The sequence below is a fragment of the Myxine glutinosa genome, chromosome 7 (assembly GCF_964187855.1).
Source record: "Myxine glutinosa chromosome 7, kmMyxGlut1.1, whole genome shotgun sequence".
Taxonomy (NCBI): domain Eukaryota; kingdom Metazoa; phylum Chordata; class Myxini; order Myxiniformes; family Myxinidae; genus Myxine; species Myxine glutinosa.
In genome coordinates, this window is record NC_136267.1 from 187,033,661 (window position 1) to 187,055,697 (window position 22,037).

General features: G+C 45.0%; 1 protein-coding gene across 1 annotated transcript in view; it reads left to right on the forward strand.

Moving 5' to 3' along the window:
- The first annotated feature begins 412 nt into the window (after positions 1-412).
- LOC137431900 (integrin beta-1-A) overlaps positions 413-22,037 on the forward strand; it is a 240,023-nt gene continuing 218,398 nt past the window's right edge. The window contains exons 1-2 of the mRNA XM_068123734.2: positions 413-557; positions 785-887. Of these exons, the coding sequence (XP_067979835.1) occupies positions 868-887 (20 nt within the window). The 5' untranslated portion in view covers positions 413-557; positions 785-867. The remainder of the gene's footprint in view (positions 558-784; positions 888-22,037) is intronic.

The following is a 22,037-nucleotide window of genomic DNA, read 5'->3' on the forward strand; positions in this document are numbered from 1 at the left end:
CACCAGCATTAGTTCATGTAACTTGCGAGAGTGGTGATCGTGGTTCGTCGTTCGAGTGCAGCTTGGGATTGCTCTTTGCATCATTTTCTGAGGGTGCGGCTGTGTCGCTCATGCAATGCCCCCCATTACCAGTAAGCCGGTACTCATTTCGTCAACCTTGGAAGAATGACAGGCTGAGTCAACCCACGTGGTGTTAATTCAATGGATGACAGGGGCTAAAACTGAGAACACTGAGATCTCAAGCCACCTTAATCGTGAAACTCAAACCAGGGTCAGGATGGTGATAATTCAGTCATATGTGTCGCTCACTTTGTCTCACTTTATGGAAAGCACGCCCAAGGATCACCACGTGATGCAAACCACGCCCCCAAAATCACACCCAACACCGCCCACCTGTCAGAAATGCAAATGTGACAACACGTTTCGAAAATAAAGTGAGTTCATGACACCTTTACCATGGTTTACATTTGAAGGCAAGTTTGAGTCCCTGAGAGATACAGTCATTCATATGTGAGTCCCAGTACCTATATCATTGCCATCACACTCGTAACAAACAGGTAATGAGTCCTAAAACAAACACCTTGATCTTTATATAACCAACAATGTCGAATTAATTTGAACAATCGACAAGTTATTCCATGTGAAAATAAAAGTTTGTATGTTTATAGGAACGTTTAAATGACGTCATCACAATCGCTAGAAAGTTTAACAAGGGAAAATAATCAAATTGAAGTGGGCGTTGTTTCCTGGTTTTTATTTATTTATTTATTCGTTTGTAACGGAGACCAAAACCGGGCGAATCGCAAGCGAGCACATGCCACAACCTCAACCACAACCACAACGAAAGCTGTTCGAGAACTGGACGAAATGGCAGTTTGTCACAAGAGGTAAGAAAATACAACTGTAGTTCTGGATTAAGATGGATATTACATGTGTGTAAACATAATATGTTTAACATGTTGATCCATGGAAGCGCGACATTCTATGTTTGTTATAAATTAATCGAGATCGACGATGTTATAAGGAGGATGGATCGGGCAAGATATGAACGTTTTAACAGGTGCAGGATACATGGCTATGAGCACCACAGGTGTGTAGTCTTCGTTGGTAACCTGCAAGATACATGGATGGCTATGAGCACCACAGGTGTGTCGTCTTCATCGAGTATATGTCTTTAGGCATATTATTAAATACCTCGACGTTAAGCACGATGATTACATGAATTATTTAATTTATAATGGTGTTGAGGTCCTGCTCTTGACCCGAACCACGTTCCCCTCTTGGATCTGCCTCAAATTGCTAACCTGGAGGTGAAGTTCATAAGCCTAATTGTGAGTCGTATGGAATGTCATGCATGATATATTAAGTCATGTAAGTTAACATTATTTAAAAGTCGATATTCTTAGATCATCTAATCGATATATTTTAAAAAGTTTTTTTTTTTTTTTTTCCTAATTACTACATTCGACCAATAAAAATAAATGATTATTTTCTCATCCCCACCCGCTTCCTCTTTGACGGCCCCCTTCTTTTTTTGATATTTACTATTTTCTGTAAATATGTCATAACAAAAAATGTGTCGCAGGAGGCTGGAACCCAGACCAAAACATATTTTGCGATTCCTATAGGCCTGACACTCATGGAAGTTAAATTAATCTCGTCTGGAAGTTCTTCTCTGGAGTCTGGAAGCTTGCGCCTGCTGCACTGTGCGCTCAGCGAATGCAATTTTAGACGTGTACATGTATGTACGTACATACATGTCGTGTACGGTAAAAATAGCGAGCCAGCTCGAGCGATAGTGTGCGCATTATTGATCTCACGAATGAACTTTCTCGGAAGCTTTATAATTGAGCTATTCTGACGAAGTACAGTAGCCCTAGGTCTTAAAATGGTCTTCATTTGTGTATACATCAGGGAGGCAAGCACAAAGATTTTTAAGTCATGGTACGCTTGTCATATGACATTTCCAACGAATTTGCAGACACCTCAGAAGTGCAAGTGTACACGTGTACGTACACACACACACACACACACACACACACACACACACACACACACACACACACACACACATACACACACACACACACACACACACACACACACACACACACACACACACACACACACACACACACACACAACCAATTCAGTACGGTATAAACACAAAGTGCAACAGACAGTGCCATTGCTGCAGTAGATGTTAACGTATCAAGTATATGACCAACGACATTTTAATGGTATATGGGATGTGTGTTGGTGGTCGGGTAGTACAAGTCCTTGGTCTGGTGGACTTCACCATGTGGTGGCCATCTTGGAAGATAAATATCAAAAATCAAGAAAATATCAAATAGTAAGACGCCCCTCCTTTTATTTTTTCAAGCACAGAATAGAAACCAATAACCTATTTTGCTTGGCCTTATGTATAAAACATTGTTTTATAACTACAGACCTGGCATTTAATATGGAATATTATTTTTTTCTTGACTTGCGTTTACTTTTTTAACTCAGTATATCAATCTGGTGAGTTTCTTTTACACTTTGGTGATTTATTTGTTAAAACAACCATGTCACTGATTGTCTGTCGCAGGAAGAAGTCAGCAACAGGATTATATCACAGGTGGCGTGGCAAAATGTACGGACAGGGGCATTTGATGATTGGCTTCACAGTCGGGTATACAAGGGTTGTTGCGTTCTGCATTAGTGGAAAACAACTGCTGCACGTCTCCAAAAGTTATTGCCGCTTCCTCTGGAGATGCTCCGTCAACTCGACAATGCTGTTTGTCATGGAGTGGTGGCTTTACAAAATTACGGCATGAAACAGCGTGCTATTGCTCGGCAGCATGGCATCACTCATGGTCAGGTGTCAAAGATCCTGAAACGAAATGCTCAGAGGGGTGTCCCTACTCCAATACCGAGGCCAGGACGTCCCCGCAAAACCACAAGGAGGGATGATCACCAGCTGCACCGGTTAGTCCGCAATGGCCGTACCAAGTCAGCTAATCGGCTTAGGGCTGAGTGGCAGCAACTGACAAATGTGCCTGTATCCAGAAGGCTAGTCAACCAACGACTGGTTCAAGGAGGCTATCGTGCCAGGCGTCCCCTGAGAAAGCCACGCCTGACCAGACAACACCGCCAGCGCCGATTGCAGTGGGCCAGAGAACACCGTCAATGGCAGCCAGGAAACTGGATTCACGTGATCTTCAGTGACGAGTCTAGATTTCTGGTCTATCGTCAAGATGGCCGCGTCCAAGTGCGCAGACAAGTGCATGAAGCCTACAACAAAGATTGTATAGTGCCAAGAGTCCAAGCTGGAGGTGGTGGGGTGACCGTTTAGGCTGCTTTTCATGCAGGGGGCAAAACTGACCTGGTTGTTCTGAATGGAAACCTGAACCAGGTCAAGTACAGGGCCATTCTGGAAGAAACATTGCTTCCATTTGCTCGTGCAGCCTTTCGAGGAAACTTTGTCTTCCAAGATGACAATGCACGACCTCATCGTGCTCGCATAATCCATCACTTTCTTGTTGACCGTGGTGTAGAGCATATGGAGTGGCCTGCCATGTCCCCGGATATGAATCCGATAGAGAACTTGTGGGCAGAATTAACGCGTCAAATCGACCACTTGGACCAGCAGCCGACCTCTGTGCGTGAATTGCAGCAGGCTATTGTCACTGCATGGTAGGCGATTCCTGTCCAAACCTTGGCAAACCTCGTGAACAGCAGGCCTCAACGTGTACGTGCTCTCCTGAATGCTCGTGGGGGTTACACGAAGTACTGAACTGTAATTTGACTCTCCGTAATCCCAGTCGTAATTAAACTTTTGTTTTTGTTTAAAAAATTTTTGGCTAATGTGCAAAATAAAGAGATACTTCTGGAAAAGGTACAGAAGTTTAACACAGTACGGTCCATGAATTGAGTTCGACATCAGTTTACATCACTTTCAAGGATCAATTTATTTGTTTCGAAATGTCAAATGTGGTTTTTGTTTCTTTTAAAGGTCACATTAACAAAATCTAGAATAATTTCAACATAATTCCAATGAACGTTTGGTTCCAAGACATCTTGAAAAGTAAGTTCAGCCCCACAAAAAAAATATTCCATATTAAATGCCAAGTCTGTACGTGTCACAGGCTTATGAAGGCTATTATTAGTCCCCTACCGGTGTACACCGGAGGGGACTTTAGGTTTGCACTCCGTCCCTCCATCTGTCAGTCTGTCCGTCTGTCCATCTGTCCATCTGTCCATCTGTCCATCTGTGCATCTGTCCATCTGTCCATCTGTCCATCTGTCCGTCACGCAAAGAACAGTTTTCTGGACTTTTTTTCCTAAACTCTGAATGATAATGTTTTCAAACTTGGTGCATGGTTTCCTCATGATAAGTTACAGATCAAGTTCGAACTTCACGACGTTTCGATCATTTTTGACAAAGTTATGGCACTTTGAACTTTGGTAATTTCCCCAACAGTTTTCCGGACGACAGACTCCCGGTAGGGGACATGTATTGCAGCACAATACTCAGAATGCTTGTTCTATCATGAGTTATTATTAGAGTAAACGTTTATAATTGAAACGAGTAATTTGACTGTCGCCAATATGCTTCTGCATAGTCCCTGCCCGTGACAACGGGTAGATGCCCTCGTTGACCATCCTAAAAATAAAGAAGTTTGATTTAAATACCTTCAGCTGTTCTCAAGTACCAGACAGGACAGGTTTCACATCCATCGGTGAAGCGGTTTCAGAGAAGGTTTTTTTTCTAAATATCGGCTTTCAAGCTAATATGGTCCCCTTTTTGAAGCAATGTTTTATGGCCGGATGCCCTTCCTGACGCCAACCCTTTTTGCCGCCTTTAACGACAAACAAACAGTGAACTGGTAATCAATTAGCCGACCTCGGAAGGATGACAGGCTGAGTCAACCCCCATGGCGTTAATTCAGCGATCGACCGGGATTACGAACCCAGGATCCTAGGATCCTAAGCCGGCACCCTAGCCGCTAGCCCAACACCAGGGTTTTACACCCAACATCGCTAGCCCAACACCCAACACACAAGGGGACCAAAAAACAACAACAACCACGGTTCCCGAAAAAGGCCAACCCCCGCTTTGCAGGGAAAAATGGCCTCTAAAGGTGGTTATTATATTTTTATAAGCTAATATGGCTGCCATACCACATGACAAATGACATCAAAAATGTACACTCTGCATATGTATGTGTAGGAGATCACGTATGTAAAGTTTCATGTTGATCGTATAAGGTTCGTTTTTCTATCCAAGATGGCTGCCAAACCACGTGACCTATGACATCATGAGTTTCAAAATACTCGTATATGCAGCAATGGTGTTAGATGACACTTGTAACGCTTTGTATCGATATGGTACGTGGTATATGAGATATAATTATTTAATATTTTCCTTCAGTCCAATATAGCTGCCGAAAGCCTGATGTTGGCTTCGCGGTTAGGGTGCCGACTTAGGATCCTCGGATCCTGGGTTTGAATCCCAGTCGATCACTGAATTAACACCAGGGGGGTTGACTCAGCCTGTCATCCTTCTGAGGTCGGCAAATTGAATACCAGTTCACTGGTAAGTCCCTGTGTGTCGCAAGAGGCGACCAACAGGGTTGGCGGCAGGAAGGGCATCCGATCATAAAACATTGCTTCAAAAAGGGGACCATGGTGCCCAAAAAAGGCCAACCCCTGCTCTGCGGGGAAAATGGCCTCTAAAGGCGGTTCTAGTCCAATATGGCTGCCACAAAATGTGACCAATGCAGTTTTCGTGATCAACTTTTAATCGCCATGCCTAATCGATGACAAACATGTTTTGAGTCTTGAGTCGATTTGTTTTGAGTTTGAGTTTTGAGTCGATCGGTTTGGTGGTTTGGGAGAAGATGTTTTTTTTTTCCCCAAGGTTTTAGGTTAAATCCAATATGGCTGCCAAACCATGTGACCTATGATGTCATAAATTTAATACTTCAATGCAAATGTGTCATAGATCACGTGCATGCATTTTCAGATTTTTAGGATAAGGCATTCAATTAAAACATTTATACCTGGTATACCACTTCACCTATGATGTTATCATTATCATGCTGTTGTTCCCCATTGGGAGTTTTTGGCAATGTGCCAAGTTTTAAAAAATTCCATTTAGTGGTTTACGAGAAATATATTTTTATTATTTGCGTTTAATCCAAGATGTCTGCCATACCACGTGACCTATGACGACACAATTGTCATTAAAAACAAAACATTCTACATGGGTGTGGCTTCTACCCTGAAAGTTTAGTCTCAATCGGACATGGGGATGCTGAGAAAATCGAGGTTTAGCTCGTACAGACGGAAGGACAACCCGAAAACATAATGCCTCCGGCCACCTTCGGGGGCGAAGCATAAAGAGCTGGATTTACTAGTCGGTAAAGCCGGCGTTTTGGCAAGAATCCACTTGCAATGGTCACGGCAGAGGTTGAAGTGAAGAAGGATGAGAATCGCCCTGTGACCTCTGTGAAGAATCAGCTCTTCGTTTGCAAAAGAAGTCCACAAATAGCCTGAAAAATGGCGCAGCTTTATTAATAACCAACTTATACAGATCCGGAGGAGGCCAAGACTTCTATAGCAAGAGCCAGTCTCATGCCACGTCAAGCCTTCCTGCCAACGCATTGATTCTCATTCACTTATATACCAAATACGATTTATCAGAAAAATCTCCGAGAGAACGAAGCGACTGGCGAGAGTCCCTCCCACCGTTATCATTCGGGGGAGTCAGCCTTTCCTTTATCATTTGGACCAATTGTTTTTCTGGGCTCCGAGAAAACAGAACTGTAACTCACAAAGAGAAGAGTGTATGCTTAGCCAAACAAACCCATATATTTTATGGGTTTGTGTACATGAGTAATCCAAAGCATGTTTATACAGAGTCATGCGTTGCTGAGATTAAAACAAAATATATATAGTTAACGATAGGTTCATGTCATTCTACTTGCATTACGCAAAAACAAGCGCATGTGGGCGTGGTTTTATGACCAGCCTTGAAAAAAGCACACGTATACCATTGTCCGGCATGACCTCATTTTAAACCTTTCCTCATCCAAAACTAAAACGAAGCAAAAACCCTTTATTTACTTTATGAAATAGCATTTTTAGACATCATATAAATCATAACACATTAGCACCCAACGTCTATAACTGAACTTTAGGCAATAACAAATCTACTACTTGACATTCCTTCCTCTTGTCTCGTCGAGACAAAGTATCTTAAGAGACAACGTGCCACATCGGGCTTTATTGAAAAATAATTGTGTAATGCGGGTATTGAAAAAATAATTGTGTAATGCGGGTATCTCCCAAGGGCATATCGTGCGCCCAAAGCGCCTCGCCCGTGCATTTGGCGAACGTGTCGTGTGGTGCGTGCTCGGAGCCTGAGGGCTCAAAACATGAAAGTTCATTAACGTTTCGGATCCACAACGAAGACGTCTGGTCCAGATGAGGTTCTGCTCCGCCAGAGGGTGCATCACTTCCCCTGCGGAACTGGCTCCCCCCACCCTTTGCAGACGCAGTCCTTGCAGATCTTCGAAGTTAATCAACGGTCATGCCCATGAGGTCCCTCACGTGTTGCTGTTCTGGGGAATACAAAATGTCGTCAGTATCTTGTGTCTCAATTTCCTGGTCAGGGTACAGAGCGTAAAAATCCGAATCCGAATCACTTGAAGCAAAGAGATCCGCAACATGTGGATCAAAGAGATCCGGAACATTTGGATCAAAGAGATCCGAAACATTTGAAGAAAAGAGAGGGACTTCCTTTATGTCAAAGTCTCCCATGGGCGCCTGGTCGGCTTGCGGGTCTAGGACATCCGCGTCGGGTCCCTCAACCGCCAGACCCAGTGTCGCAATCAGATCCATAGTTGGGTCGGAAGGGGGCGTGCAGCTGTCAGCTTGTAATACATAAGCAGCGTTAGCCAGTACACGCAAGGGGTTTATAGCACAAGTATCACAGTCATCACATACACCGTTACAGGCAGCAGCCAGTTCCCACATGGGATCCACACAAGTATCACAGTCGTCACAAAATTCAATGCAATTTTCTGGAGCGCCGGTCACGTCTGCCTTGTTGAAGGACCCGTTCAGGTCGACGGCCTCTGTGGTCAGAACCATAGTCGTTGTCGGCGGCTTTTTCACTTTCCATCCTGTAAAATACTTTCTCATACAGAGGAGGACTAGAGATTTCATTAGTGCCCCCCAAATTACTACCCCGATTATCACAGCCAGTGCGGTCAATAACCACTTCACTATGGTGCCCGTCCATCCCTGGAACCAGTCAGTGAGCCAGCTAAATGTATAAGAATTTTCGCGCGCGATCCGATCGATCGTCAGGGCGTGGCTAGTTTCCCTTAGTCTCACTATTGCGGCTGACACTCCTTCAGATGGATCGGGTATGTAAGTGCAACATTTTCCCTCTATAATTCCGCATACCCCTCCTTTCTCTGCCAGGAGCATGTCCAAAGCCACCCGATTCTGCATCACCATTGTACGCATGTGAATTACCGTGTCCAATAGTATGTCATGAGCCGTAGCGGTGTCGTTTGCCACCTTTTCTAGGGTCAAAGCCAATTTGTCTATTCGGAAACTATCCATGACTGTGCCCGCTCCTGGGAAGAAGAAACCAAACACCTTTTCCCATAGACTCCCGTGTAGTTTAGTGGTTCCATCTTCATTCATGACTGACCTCTTATTACGCCTGTCCAAGGACTTTGGGTCTAGCTCATCCAGTATCTCAACGTCAGGAAGGACTGAACCCAGATAACATGTGCCCCCCCAATTATTTGGTAAATAGGGGTAAGCCTTGTCGCCGCATATAAACATTGTCCCATGGGGTGGGACCAGGTGGGTGGATAAGCACTGGAGTCCCTTTACCACCCCATTAATCCTACTAACCCCCCTAGAGAATGTTATAGCCGTTATGTTGTGGTTGCGTTTATCTTGCAGTACTATTCGTAATGTAATCCCCGAGCTCCCTTGTCCCAGCTTCCCGGGGAGAGTGTAGGCGCATTCTGATTCTCCCATACGCAAGTGGCCGGAACCCTGGAGGCAGACCCTCCCTTTCTGTGGTTTGACCCAGACGGGGGCAGGCCTCTCGGCCACATGGGCAATCATTGACGGGCGATAATTAAATTGTCGATTGCAACTCTTGCCGTTGTCAACCCCTTCTCTTTCCAGCGTGGTGACTAAACATGGGGGATCGATAGGTTGTGAGCAGAGGTCATTGAGGGACAGAGGTAGCACTATCATGTGTATTCCTGTGGTGCCTGCTTGGGGAAAGCGCATGCACGACCAGCGGTGTGTCCTATTTTGAATTGTTGCCACCTCCCTGGCCACTTTCCAATATGTGTTTTCCCCCCTCTTTGGGGCCTTATCCTGGGGTTGCGGTGTGAGTATGTATTCGATGCATGGTATGTAGTTCCTTTCGCCACCGGCCGCGCCAGGGGTCCAGACGCTGCACCGGACCTGCATGGTCATGTCTTTCCCTAGGCGTGTGCGTGTTTGTAGCTTAAAATCAGGGGTTCCCCATTTGTATCCTGGTTGGGCCAAGGTCTTAATGCTAGCTTGCCCGTCTTCCCGGAACTCTCGTTGCTTTTGTAGTACCATGCCAACGCGTCCAGGCCCTGCCGACAGTGCTAGCCAATTTATGTTCACCCAATTTGTGTGCAGGGCTTTCTGTTCGAAACATGGTAGTGATACTCTTTGTCCCCATGTTACGGTGAGGTGTCGGGTTTCGTTTTCGCATCTATTGGAATCGGAGTTTCCCCTAGCTGCTGTCGCTATCAATAGTATTGTACCTATGATTAGGCCCATCCTTACTGTGTTCTGGGGGTGTGGTGTCTGGTGCTTGTATGGCCAACTTACAGTGCGTGGCGTGGATCCACGAAGTCTTGCCCTCGCAAAAGACTGCCGTTGGTGTAGTCAGCAACACCTGGACTGGTCCCTTCCACCTTGGTTCCAAGGCGTTCTTGCAGGTGAAGTGCTCCACGAACACCTGGTCTTTTTCCTCTGGTGGAACACCTGGTCCACAAGTCTCCTGGGAGCGCCTGGTCTACAGGTCTCCAATTTCCTAATCCACTTTTTTTCCAAGTGGATCCAATTTTATCCAATATTCAATTTTTAAATTCAATCCCATTTAATCCAGTCCAATTCAAATTAAATTCAATCCTTCTCTCAGCGTCCCATTACCTGTTTCCAACATCAATAAAAATAAAATTATAAAATTAATAAAAAAATCAATCATCTCAACTCTCAAATCGAATCAAAAAATAAAAATAAACGAAAATTACTTCAGTGAGAGTTTCAACTAGAATTAACACAAACAAACCACCATTAACCTCCATTAACACAAACAAACCACCATTAACCTCCATTAACACAAACAAACCACCATTAACCTCCATTAACCTCCCCCTATTATTTATTTATTTTCACGAATAAACAAATAATAGAAATAACCTGGTCTACTTCCAATTTCAATTCTGGTCAGTTCTGGTGTCTGGTCACACACAATGTTTTCCTCACCCACTGTGATTCGCTCAAAATAGATTCTCACTGTTATGTCTGAAATTCGTCTCATGAAAACCCATTCAAGAGTCCGGTGTGACAGACAGCCAAACACATAGACACGCCGAAGACCCCAGGGTACCCATCAAACTAGCTTGTCCCCAGATCAACAACACAGCGAAACATGTGATTTTACTAAAATAATCACTTACTCATAACTAGCTGGATAACTAGCATAACTAGCTCAACACCTGGAACTCATAACTAATACTCATACCACTAATTACTCATAATAGCTCATAATTACTTATGTAATTACTCATACCAATACTTACTTAAAATAATGTAATATCCCAATCTTCACCCTTTATGCAAATCGAAGCACCCCGGACAACCCACAACCAATATCAACCACTGTAGCCGCCTTCCCCTCCAGGCAGCCACACACAGCCACATACATCTCCCTCCACGTCACACAAGACAACAGCCAACGAGTGTGTCCACCACACAGAAACCTTTGGCAATGCAACAACCGAACTCCCAGACAACCAACAACAAAACCCAATCCATCTCCATGGCTCATCAAGCAGTTCCAACTTAATCCAGCTTCACATACCGATTTCCCCAAAAACTCGTGAAACTTCACCCCCATTCTGGAAAAACCCTGGACTAAACCCTGACACCCTAAATAACTTCAGACCCATCTCCAATCTACCCTTTCTGTCAAAAATTTTGGAACGTGCTGTGGCCACTCAACTCAAACATCACCACTCTGCCAATAACCTGTATGAAACATCCCAATCCGGATTCTGCTCCAGCCACAGTACTGAAACTGCTCTCCTCAAAATCACCAGCGACCTTTTCTCTCCTCTGATGCCGGCAACCTCAACATTTTCATCCTCCTCACCTCGACGCCTCCTTTGACATCATCAATCACACCATCCTCCTCACCCTGTTTAGACCAGCTTGTGCCTATTAAACCCAAATTAGTTCACTCCCAAGCCCCACAAGGACCACCTACAGCACTGCAAAGATGTCCTCTACTCCACCTACTACCCTCAAATTATCCACTCTGGCTCCGGAATCCCAAAAGCACTCTTCTCTACAATAAACAAACTAAATAAACAAACTTTACAACGTGAACAAACTCCTCAGCTCCCTGGATACCACCACCTTGCTCCACACACCTGTTGGTGCACACCTGTGCACTCACACCTGGTGCCACCTGCACCCTCCTTCCTTCCTGGACCATTCATCCAAAGCAAAATTGACAGCATCTACAACAGCTTAATCACCACAATTCACTCCCCCTTAAGGTGTCCCCCAAGGTTCAGTTCTTGGCCCCCTCCTCTTCGTCCTGTACCTATCCCCCCTTGGTCACTTAATCCGTCATGCACCATAGCCAATGCACCATGGTCTCCAATTCCACTGCTTCACCGATGACATCCAGCTTTTTCATCTCCACCAAATCGTGCTCCACCACCACCCACTCTATCCTGACAAACTGCCTAACTGAAATAAAATTCTAGCTTCAGATCAGCTTCCTCGAACTTAACTACGCTAAATCTGAATTAATCTTCATTCCCCCCAACATCGATGGTTTCCCAGTATCCACATCCGGAATCTTGGCATCATCATTGACCAAAACCCTCTCCTTTGAAAAATACACTAAACAGATCATAAAGACCTTAAACCTTAATCATAAAAACTGAAAAATGCTTCGCCATGGAATAGTCCACCACTCATGTAAATAATCATAAGAGTTCTGCGAAACATCTCCATCTTTAAAACTTAGCCAACCAAATTTAAACCACATGTTTTCCCCCCAAAAAACAAGTCACATTCTTTGTATATTGCCAACATTGTTCATCGTTTAAGTATCATCCAGACCTAAATTTTTTATAAACCATCAACTTGTAGATGCATTTATTTATATCCCATTAACCCAAGAACTCTCAATTGCTTGGTTATATTTTAGTAATGTCATATATCCATATTTCTTTTCCAAAATGTTCCTGATATACACATTAATCCCATCTGTCTTTGTTTCCAGATGAACTCAAATCAGGAAATCAACACAAATCCTTATTACCTCCAATCAATTCAAAATTAAATCAAACAATTCAAAACCAGATCGGATCAGCGATCAGAAATCACTTTTCCAATCAACACATTCCTTCAAAGACCAAGCTTAAAAACACAACTCTCGTCTTACTGTGACAAATAAGCAACCAACCTACTTCACACTAAAACAAATAACTTTTCATCACCCCTTTCTTCTCCACCGCCTCTTACACTTAAACAGATCATAATTACTCACTCATACACTGTTGCCCATCACCCAGTTGCCCCAGACCCAAACACAGGTTTGAAATCCCAGTAGGTTGTTCTTCAATCCCAACCATCATGTGATCCCAACATCTCTCCATTTATTTCGTTCCTCATGGGGTTGGTGTTTTATGGCCTTTACCTCTTACCCAATCACACTGCACATTATTCCCCGTCCTTGATGGATAATTTTACATCCAGATGGGCACAGCATCCCATTTTTGGCGACCCAGCCCTAAAACAAGCCCCTGGACTCCTTGCAGGCTGGACCAAAACCCCCGGACGAAGTTGCATCCCCAAACCCGTCCATATAAACTCCGTTGTTGTCCTGTTCATCTCTCTGTGTTACATTTACATTTTGTGACTCACAGCTCCTGCCTCCATGGAACAATGACGCCTGAGCACTCAATTAGCCCTCCCAGTACCAAAGACTTACAATCAGACCGACAGACAAACAAATAACAGAGGCCTGTCGCCAGCCCCAGCACAGGACATCCCCTTTCCGGGCAGGCATAATATAATCCACAGCATCGAAATGCCAATTTCTATCCGGAGCCTCGCAAAGCCAGATCCATGCATGCGTGCTCCATCATGCAACCCGATCTGTACTCGGTGCGCCCGGCGCCCCCTATAATCAGTGAGTTATAATAACCACAATATCTCTGGCACCCAGCTCGTGATACCACAATTTAATCCACGTTACTTGCATCTCTTCATCCTCACAAATGTCCTCCTCTTGACATGACTTAAATTAAATTCCAGCGTACTGTACCTGACTGACGCTTCCACAACAACAAAAAACTCGATATTCTCTGTCCACTAATTATGTACATGATTTTGGTTTTACCCACAATATAATGTCCCGATATTCTCCCCAGATTTAGGTTCTATATCCTGTCGTTAAAGCAACACCCTGTAGACTGACTCCGCCTGTCGTTCTTCCAAGGTTAGTGAATTACCTCTGACCTTTCCCTTGCATATCTCGAACAAAGGTCAACTAAACTTTAAAAGGTCAAACTTCGAATTGGGGTAACCAGCGCTTTATTATCCCACAAGTAATGCAAGTCCGGCGACAATGGACAAATGACCATTAATGTGGCTCTACATAGCATAATGCTAACTTCTACGAATCCAACAACCGTCACACTTCGTCCAAGGACCTTCCGTACGAGGCGTGCTTCACAATGCCCATCGCACATCCTTCCTCGTTCGCACAACGCTTCATCAACGCACCTCCTCGCGCCCACACCTTGGCACAAGCCACACCACATACCGACAGTTGAAACCTCGACCGTCCTCCTTCCTCGGATCAGCGTTCTGTTGAAAACGTGACATTTCTGTTCAAATTATTGAATTTCCAAATACTCTCCCTGCAGCGCCCGTGAGGCAGCTTGTCCCACATTATCTGCCCTCAGACCCATATGTGTTTTAATAACAACCTTACCAGCATACTAAATCTGTGTCCGCATCGATCAACACAAATGCCTCGATGCATCTTCCAGCCGCCACTCCGCACTGTACCTTACTGTATGAACAAGACTTCCTGGCTCCGGAAATTAATTACTCTGTCTTGAAATCGTTTAATTTAACCATCCTAAATAAATCCATCCATCTATCCATCTTATAAATCCATCTTAAATAACGTATTCGTCCTGTGACATTGCCTGGCATATATGTCACAGCCGGCCACTATTCCGACATGGCTCATGACTCATGTCTAATTCTGACAAGAAGATGAAGGATGAAGGACATGATATGAAGAAGAAGATTCTGACAAGATACTGACATGTGAACGTCCGACATCCAGCAAAGTCGAAATGACCCACAATGCACCCGGGCACACATCCTCCTCCGAGAGTGGGCGAGTTATCGCCGGCACTCTGAGCAGATAATTAAACGAACATTGCCAGGACTCTCGGATAGACGTTTAATTTCACAACACACATGACAAAAATCCGATTTAAATTCAGAGATCGCCGATCGACCCGGCACAACCATCTCAACGCGACGACGCCACGCCGCCCCCCGTCTTGGCGCGCACCCTCGTGCCTCCACACGAATCCCAACACTCCCTGCACGCCGCTCTATTCGCGTTCGCGGCGGGGTTTACCTCGCGTTGGGACATGCAGTCGGCTGTCATAACAAAGTGCTGTCATAACAAATCTACGATCTGACATGTAGTGAGCTGTCAGAACATTGAGCTGTCAGAACTCATCCCTAGCTAACAGGATCTCCGACGCTTGACCTCTCTGACCCAAAATGCACTATATGACACCAATTCCAAAGGTGAGCTGCCTCAGCGATACATCCCACACATACAATACACAATATCTGCCATTGAATGAACTCTTCAATTCAAGTAAAACACACATATTGATTCGAATTCTGCAACCATCTCCAAGAAACCGCTTCATATCAACAGTAGATCGACAAGGGCACTCCGGGTGCTTTCCTGACCCGATTTATATCAATTCGCTTCCCAAACACTCCCAAACAGATGAAAATCCGAACTCAGTTCAGGACCTCGCCTGTTCTCTCGGATAGACGTTAAAATGGACATTCCCGGCCTGAATTTCCCCCAAGTCGAGCAGATCGCTTACAAAGTTTCACACCGAAACCCTCTGCTTTGCACATGACACACAGACAAACACATTGGCCAGACACACACGTCAATTAACATCCCAATATACATTCATTCCTCATTCATGTTACGTCTCTCATTCAAGGAAAAGGATTTTTTGGGACGGGTTTGGACGGGGGGTGGGTTGAGGTGGAAAGGGGAGGCAGGGCGGGGGGTGTTGGGGTGTTGCCTAGAGCCCCGGGGCTGAGCTCAGGTCTTGGGGGGGGGGTTGGGGGCATGGTGGCTACCTCCCCTTTCGCGGGGTCTTGGTCCGGATTATGGACGAGCGGCATTAGCCGCTGATTTGCTTGCTTAACTACCTCCTTAATTGTTTTGTCCTGAACTTTGCTTCCTTTATGCTTCCTTTATGCTTCCTTTAGCCACAGCCCTTCGTTCCCTGGCATGCAATGGCATACCCCATCTTGTCTCTGGGCTGTTCCTTCCTGGAAAAATCTTGGCCACCTGGTTTCAGCCTATATGGCTGTCCGACCTCATTTTCCCCTCCTGGTGCTAACTGTAACTTTAAGCTTACTGTTAAGTCCTTACTTGTTTATCCTTACTTGTTTATCCTGGCTTTAACAAAGCTACGTCATTCTGAGGCCTAAATGAGCCTCTACTTACAATTTCTGTTCGAGTGCAGACAGCGGGGAAGACAAGGAGACTGAACCCGCGCGAGGGAGGAAGGTACGAATTTGGAATAATAGCCCTCTGATATAAAACAACTCCCACCTTTAATCAAATCAACGTGCCGGCGCCGGCCTCAGGTCAGCCTTCCTCCTGTCCCTCGGGCTCCGTTTCCCGTCCTCCGCGTCTGTTGACACCCCACTCCTGGTACCATCTGTGAAGAATCAGCTCTTCGTTTGCAAAAGAAGTCCACAAATAGCCTGAAAAATGGCGCAGCTTTATTAATAACCAACTTATACAGATCCGGAGGAGGCCAAGACTTCTATAGCAAGAGCCAGTCTCATGCCACGTCAAGCCTTCCTGCCAACGCATTGATTCTCATTCACTTATATACCAAATACGATTTATCAGAAAAATCTCCGAGAGAACGAAGCGACTGGCGAGAGTCCCTCCCACCGTTATCATTCGGGGGAGTCAGCCTTTCCTTTATCATTTGGACCAATTGTTTTTCTGGGCTCCGAGAAAACAGAACTGTAACTCACAAAGAGAAGAGTGTATGCTTAGCCAAACAAACCCATATATTTTATGGGTTTGTGTACATGAGTAATCCAAAGCATGTTTATACAGAGTCATGCGTTGCTGAGATTAAAACAAAATATATATAGTTAACGATAGGTTCATGTCATTCTACTTGCATTACGCAAAAACAAGCGCATGTGGGCGTGGTTTTATGACCAGCCTTGAAAAAAGCACACGTATACCATTGTCCGGCATGACCTCATTTTAAACCTTTCCTCATCCAAAACTAAAACGAAGCAAAAACCCTTTATTTACTTTATGAAATAGCATTTTTAGACATCATATAAATCATAACACATTAGCACCCAACGTCTATAACTGAACTTTAGGCAATAACAAATCTACTACTTGACAACCTCCACCGTTGGAAGGGTGAATTTGGTCTGTAGACCAATCCGGGTGTGACGTGATGGTTGCAGACGATGTGGGAGAGATGTTATAGCCTTGTCCCACATCCATGACAGATAAAATGGCAAACCGCCTCTTTTGTTGAGATGGTGATTCAACTCTTTCCCAAATGGATTCCTTTATACCACAAGCAAACCACTTTTTTCTCTATCTAAGATGAGCACTTGACCATGATCAAAACTGTGACCACAACAACATTTCAACATTTTATTGACCAGGTGCCCCAGGGATAACATTTCTGCTACGTTTATGTATATATAGATGATATTCTAATCGCCAGAGCAGCTGCAGAAGAAGATCAGGAACACTTATGTCTCCTTTTCACCCATTTGCAGAATTTTGGCATCGTCATCAATCCCACAAAGTGTGTATTCAGGGTTCTGGAGTTGAATTTCCTCGGCCATTGTGTTAACCGCTCAGGTATCCACCACTCGAGGAGAACGTGCAGATTATTCGGGATTTCCCGTTGCCTTTATCTCAACACAAACTGAGTGTTTTTGGGCCTCATCAACTTTTACCACCGACATATTGCAAACGCAGCCACCACACTGCAGCTGCTGAACGAGTTATGCACAACTGGTGTTCCACAGTCACTCACAGCTGTTCCGATGTTCCCACCCGGAAGTGTTCCGATGGGCAGAGCCCCCTTCACAGCCTTCCACACGATCAAAGATTCATTGGCCAATCCCTCACTCATGATTCATCCAAAGCCAGAGGCACCAACCAGATAGATGGTAGTCACATCTGAGGTTGCGGTTGGTGTGGCCCTTCACCAGTTTATCAATGCCGACTGGTGTCCATTGCCCTTCTCCTCTAAAATGCTGAAGCCACCAGAGCGCAACTACATCGCCTTCGAATGGGAATTCCAAACTCTATACCTCTCCATCAAGCTTTTCCACCACTTCTTAGACGCCAGGAAATTCTCTGTCCTAACTGACCACAAACTTTTAACTTTGGCTCTGTCCACCCATTCAGTCGCTCACTCTCCTCACACACTTCACCAACTCAGTTGTATCTCGCAATTCACCACCAACATCTGGTACATCAAAGTAATCTTGAACGCTGTGGCCGATTCTCTCTCACACATCAAGGTTTTGGCGTTGTCTTCAACTTGCACAGTGGCCTTCAATTTTAATGCATTGGCAGCAGCACAACAGGAGGACACAGAGCTCCACTGTTTACAATCTGCAGCAGATTCACTTACTTTTCACGAGGTATTAATCCCAGGGACAGACACCTCCCTCGTAGGTGACACATCGACGGGACAATCCTACGCTTTCGTACCTGTGGCATTCCATCGTACAGTCTTCAACACTCTTCACTCACTCATGCACTCGGGCATTCAAGCAACCCAGCAACTCATCACCACGCGCTACGTCTGGCCACACATCAACGTTGACATGCGCCGTTGTGCCAAGCAATGTCTTCAATGCTCCAAGATCCAACGTCATGCTGTCACACCACTTGGTAGTTTTTGAACACCACATAGGTGTTTCAACAGGGTCCATATGGGCCCTGCTTAGCACATGAGCTACTCTGAAAGACGACCTTGGATGCTCCACTGCAGATTTAGTGTACGGTGCAACTCTTTGTCTCCCAGGAGGATTCTTCTCAATGTCCGATGACACGTTGCCTGATGGCAGCAACTATGCCACCCAACTTTGTATGGCCATGCAGGGTCTCCGGGCGACACCAACAAGTATGCCTTCGGCACACCCGGTTTTTATTCCGCAGTTTTTACGTGCACCCATGTATTATTGCGGCACGATTCTATCCAGAGACCCTTGCATCAACCATATGATGGACCTTACAAGGTTCTACAACACTCTGAGAAGACCTTCATTTTTTATATTAATGGTGGTTGGGAGACGGTCTCCATAGATCGCTTGAAGCAGCACCAGAGCCGGACCTCCCCTTCACCGGTGGTGCGACACCTATAACACCGAGGACAATAAAGGATTGACACAGATTCCGAAGGCCTCGGACGTCTTTTCCTCATACGCCAATGGGGGAGCCCATAGCACAACCATGTTGGTGTCCGCAAAAACTGATCTATGTTTGTGATGTAGATAGAGTTCAAGCACAAGGACACTAGATCCACAATCTGATCCACATGGAGACAAGTACATTCCTTAACAGGACACAATCGTGGATTTTTTGAAGAAATATGTTTTAGAGGATGATATCCCTGACCCATTTGCAAAAAATATTTTTGGGGGGGGTGGGGGGGGGAGAATAATTAGCTAGATAATCATGTTTAATGATGATCTACTTAAAAAATCAAAATGAGCTATTTCCGTCTATTCGCGTGATGTCACGGGTGTACAGCTTTACACACTTATCTTCATGAAAAGCTTTACACACTTATCATGATAGTCCTCATTCAACACGACTACACATCATCTGCTTCTATCCGCCGGTACGATCACAATGTTCTTATCAGTATCACTGGCTGCGCATAACCAAGCGTTCTACCTTTGAGATGTTCCGTGTCGGTAGGTTCGCGTGACGAGTTGAAGTGCTCACCTCGTCACCAAGCTCCCCGCTCTTACCTCGTTAAGTTTCGCCGAGTGAATGTCCGACTCAGTAACAGGCAACAGCGATGTTGTACGTATTCAGAAATATGAATCTTGTCAGGAGTAATGGCGGAGTTAAGACCGTTAGACAGCACCGACACCTCATCGTCAGCCAAACCTCTTTTAGGAAAGATTTTCTACCCACAAATCGCGATCTCCATCTATAATCTACTCACTTTTGGCACCCAGATTCAGAATCCAAAAAAGCCCTGGATTCGTCACCTGTCGAGCGAACTTCCCAACATGGCGGATTTTTACACGTTCATATTGGATTGGTTGCGCATGCGCAGTGGACTCTATTATTTCATTGGTAGCGGGTAACCGTTGCAGCAACGTCACGTGACATACGTTGTAATCTACCGCGTGGAACCTCCGGATGAAGACGAGCTTGTGGAATTGTTTCATTGAGCGATTTCCTTTGGGCCTGATGCGTATTCACACCAGCTCTGTATCCTTTTACGTTGCTTGAAATCCTGAGGCGTTTTGGGATGATGTAGTTGTGGCGACATCTGGCATTGAAACGAAGGTGGTTGTGGTAATCAGTGACCTTGTGACCTCCGTGGTATGTTAGTTAAAGGATGCTTTGGCTGTAGATGGTGAATGCCTTGATAATGACAGCACTCTTAAGGAACGCATTAACCTCCATGTCGATCAGATTGTGGATCTGGTGTCCTTTCGATTAAACTCAACCGATTTCACCTACAGACAGAGACCAGTTTTTCAGACAACAACATGGTTGTGCTCTGACCTCCCTCATCTCAACAATTGTTGCTAATTTGTACATGGAAAAGTTTGTAAGTGTTGTGCTGGAGGCTGGAGCATTAGTGGGTCCAAACCGAAGTTGTGGCTCAGGTTGTAGATGACATCTTTGTAGTCATAAAGAAGTGAGAACAGCAAGACCTCTTTAATTTGGTACCTGAAGAGTGTGGACCAGAACATCCAGGTGACACAACAACCAAACAACAATGATCAGTTGGCCTTTCTGGATTTCATGGTTCATGTGATGAAATATGATGTGATGTCTCGAGCGGAGTGAAGAGACGACACGAGCGAAGGGACGACCTTGAGGGAGTTTATATAAGCCATGTCCATTCGGTGCGCAATCGGGTGGCATTCTGTATCCCAGTGCTGTAGACTACTGACATTTAACAGGTACGTAAATGCTTGCTTGCAGGAAACCAGAAGGAGATGTATGCTTGATTGCTTTCTTTGTGGAACTAATAATCTGCATTCTTGGGTTGTAGGAATGAGTAGAGATATTGTTCAATAAAGCCTCATTTCTTGGAAGAGGTCTGAGTTTTATTTCACGTCACATGAACGGTGACGGCCGCGTGGATTTTGAGGTTTACAGGAAACTCACACATACCAACCACTACTTGAAGTTTGATTCCCAACATACATTGATCCATAAATTTATCGGTCATCCGCACTCCCTTCCAACCGGCAGACACTATTCTGTCCACACGGGAGAGGAAATTATGTGAGAAGGAGAACATCAGGAGCTCTCTGTTCAAGTGTGGTTACCCCGGTTGGTCTTTTCTGAAAGCAGGAATCACATCCGGTGAACAACATCAGGTCCGGTGACCAACAACTGGACATGGATCAAGAAAACACGACACGAGTGACCATTCCGTTTGTGGTTGCGCTGTCTGACAAAGTGAGAAGATCCTTCTCCAACTTTGGCATTTTAACATCATACAAACCACATGTAATTCTGCGAAGCGAGTTAGTTCATGTTGAGGACATGATCCGGAAGGATAGGAAATGCGATGTGGTGTATGGAATTGATGTGGAGACCCATCATGCACCGATACCTACATAGGAAAACTCGGCAAACTCTTAAGGCCCGTATGACCCAACGTCGTCGTCCAGCTTATGAAGAGGCTTTGAACTCTGCTGCGTGTACGGACTTGAAGCTGCATTGACACAGCCTTGATAACAGGCAGGTGATCATCTTAGACAGAGAAAAAAGTGGATTGCTCGTGGTCTAAAGGAATCCATTTGGGAAAGAGTTGAATCGCCATCTCTAAACAAAAGGGACGGTTTGCGTTTTAATCTGTCATGGATGTGGGACAACGATATAACATCTCTCCCACGTCGTCTGCAATCTTCACGGGACGCCAGGATTGGTCAACAGACCGATTCATCTTACCAAAGGTTGAGGTCACGTGACAATTTTCACGCTTCTTCTTCGCTTCACCATGTGCCATCACCAAGGCGAGTGCATTCTCGCTGTAACGTCGGTTTTACCGACAACTAGGTCCAGCTTTTTCAATAATTACAAACTTTTATTCTGAATTGGACCGGATGAATAACAAGAACCTGCATCGATGTTTGAGTTGTTTTGTTATGAAAGGAAGGAGATTTTG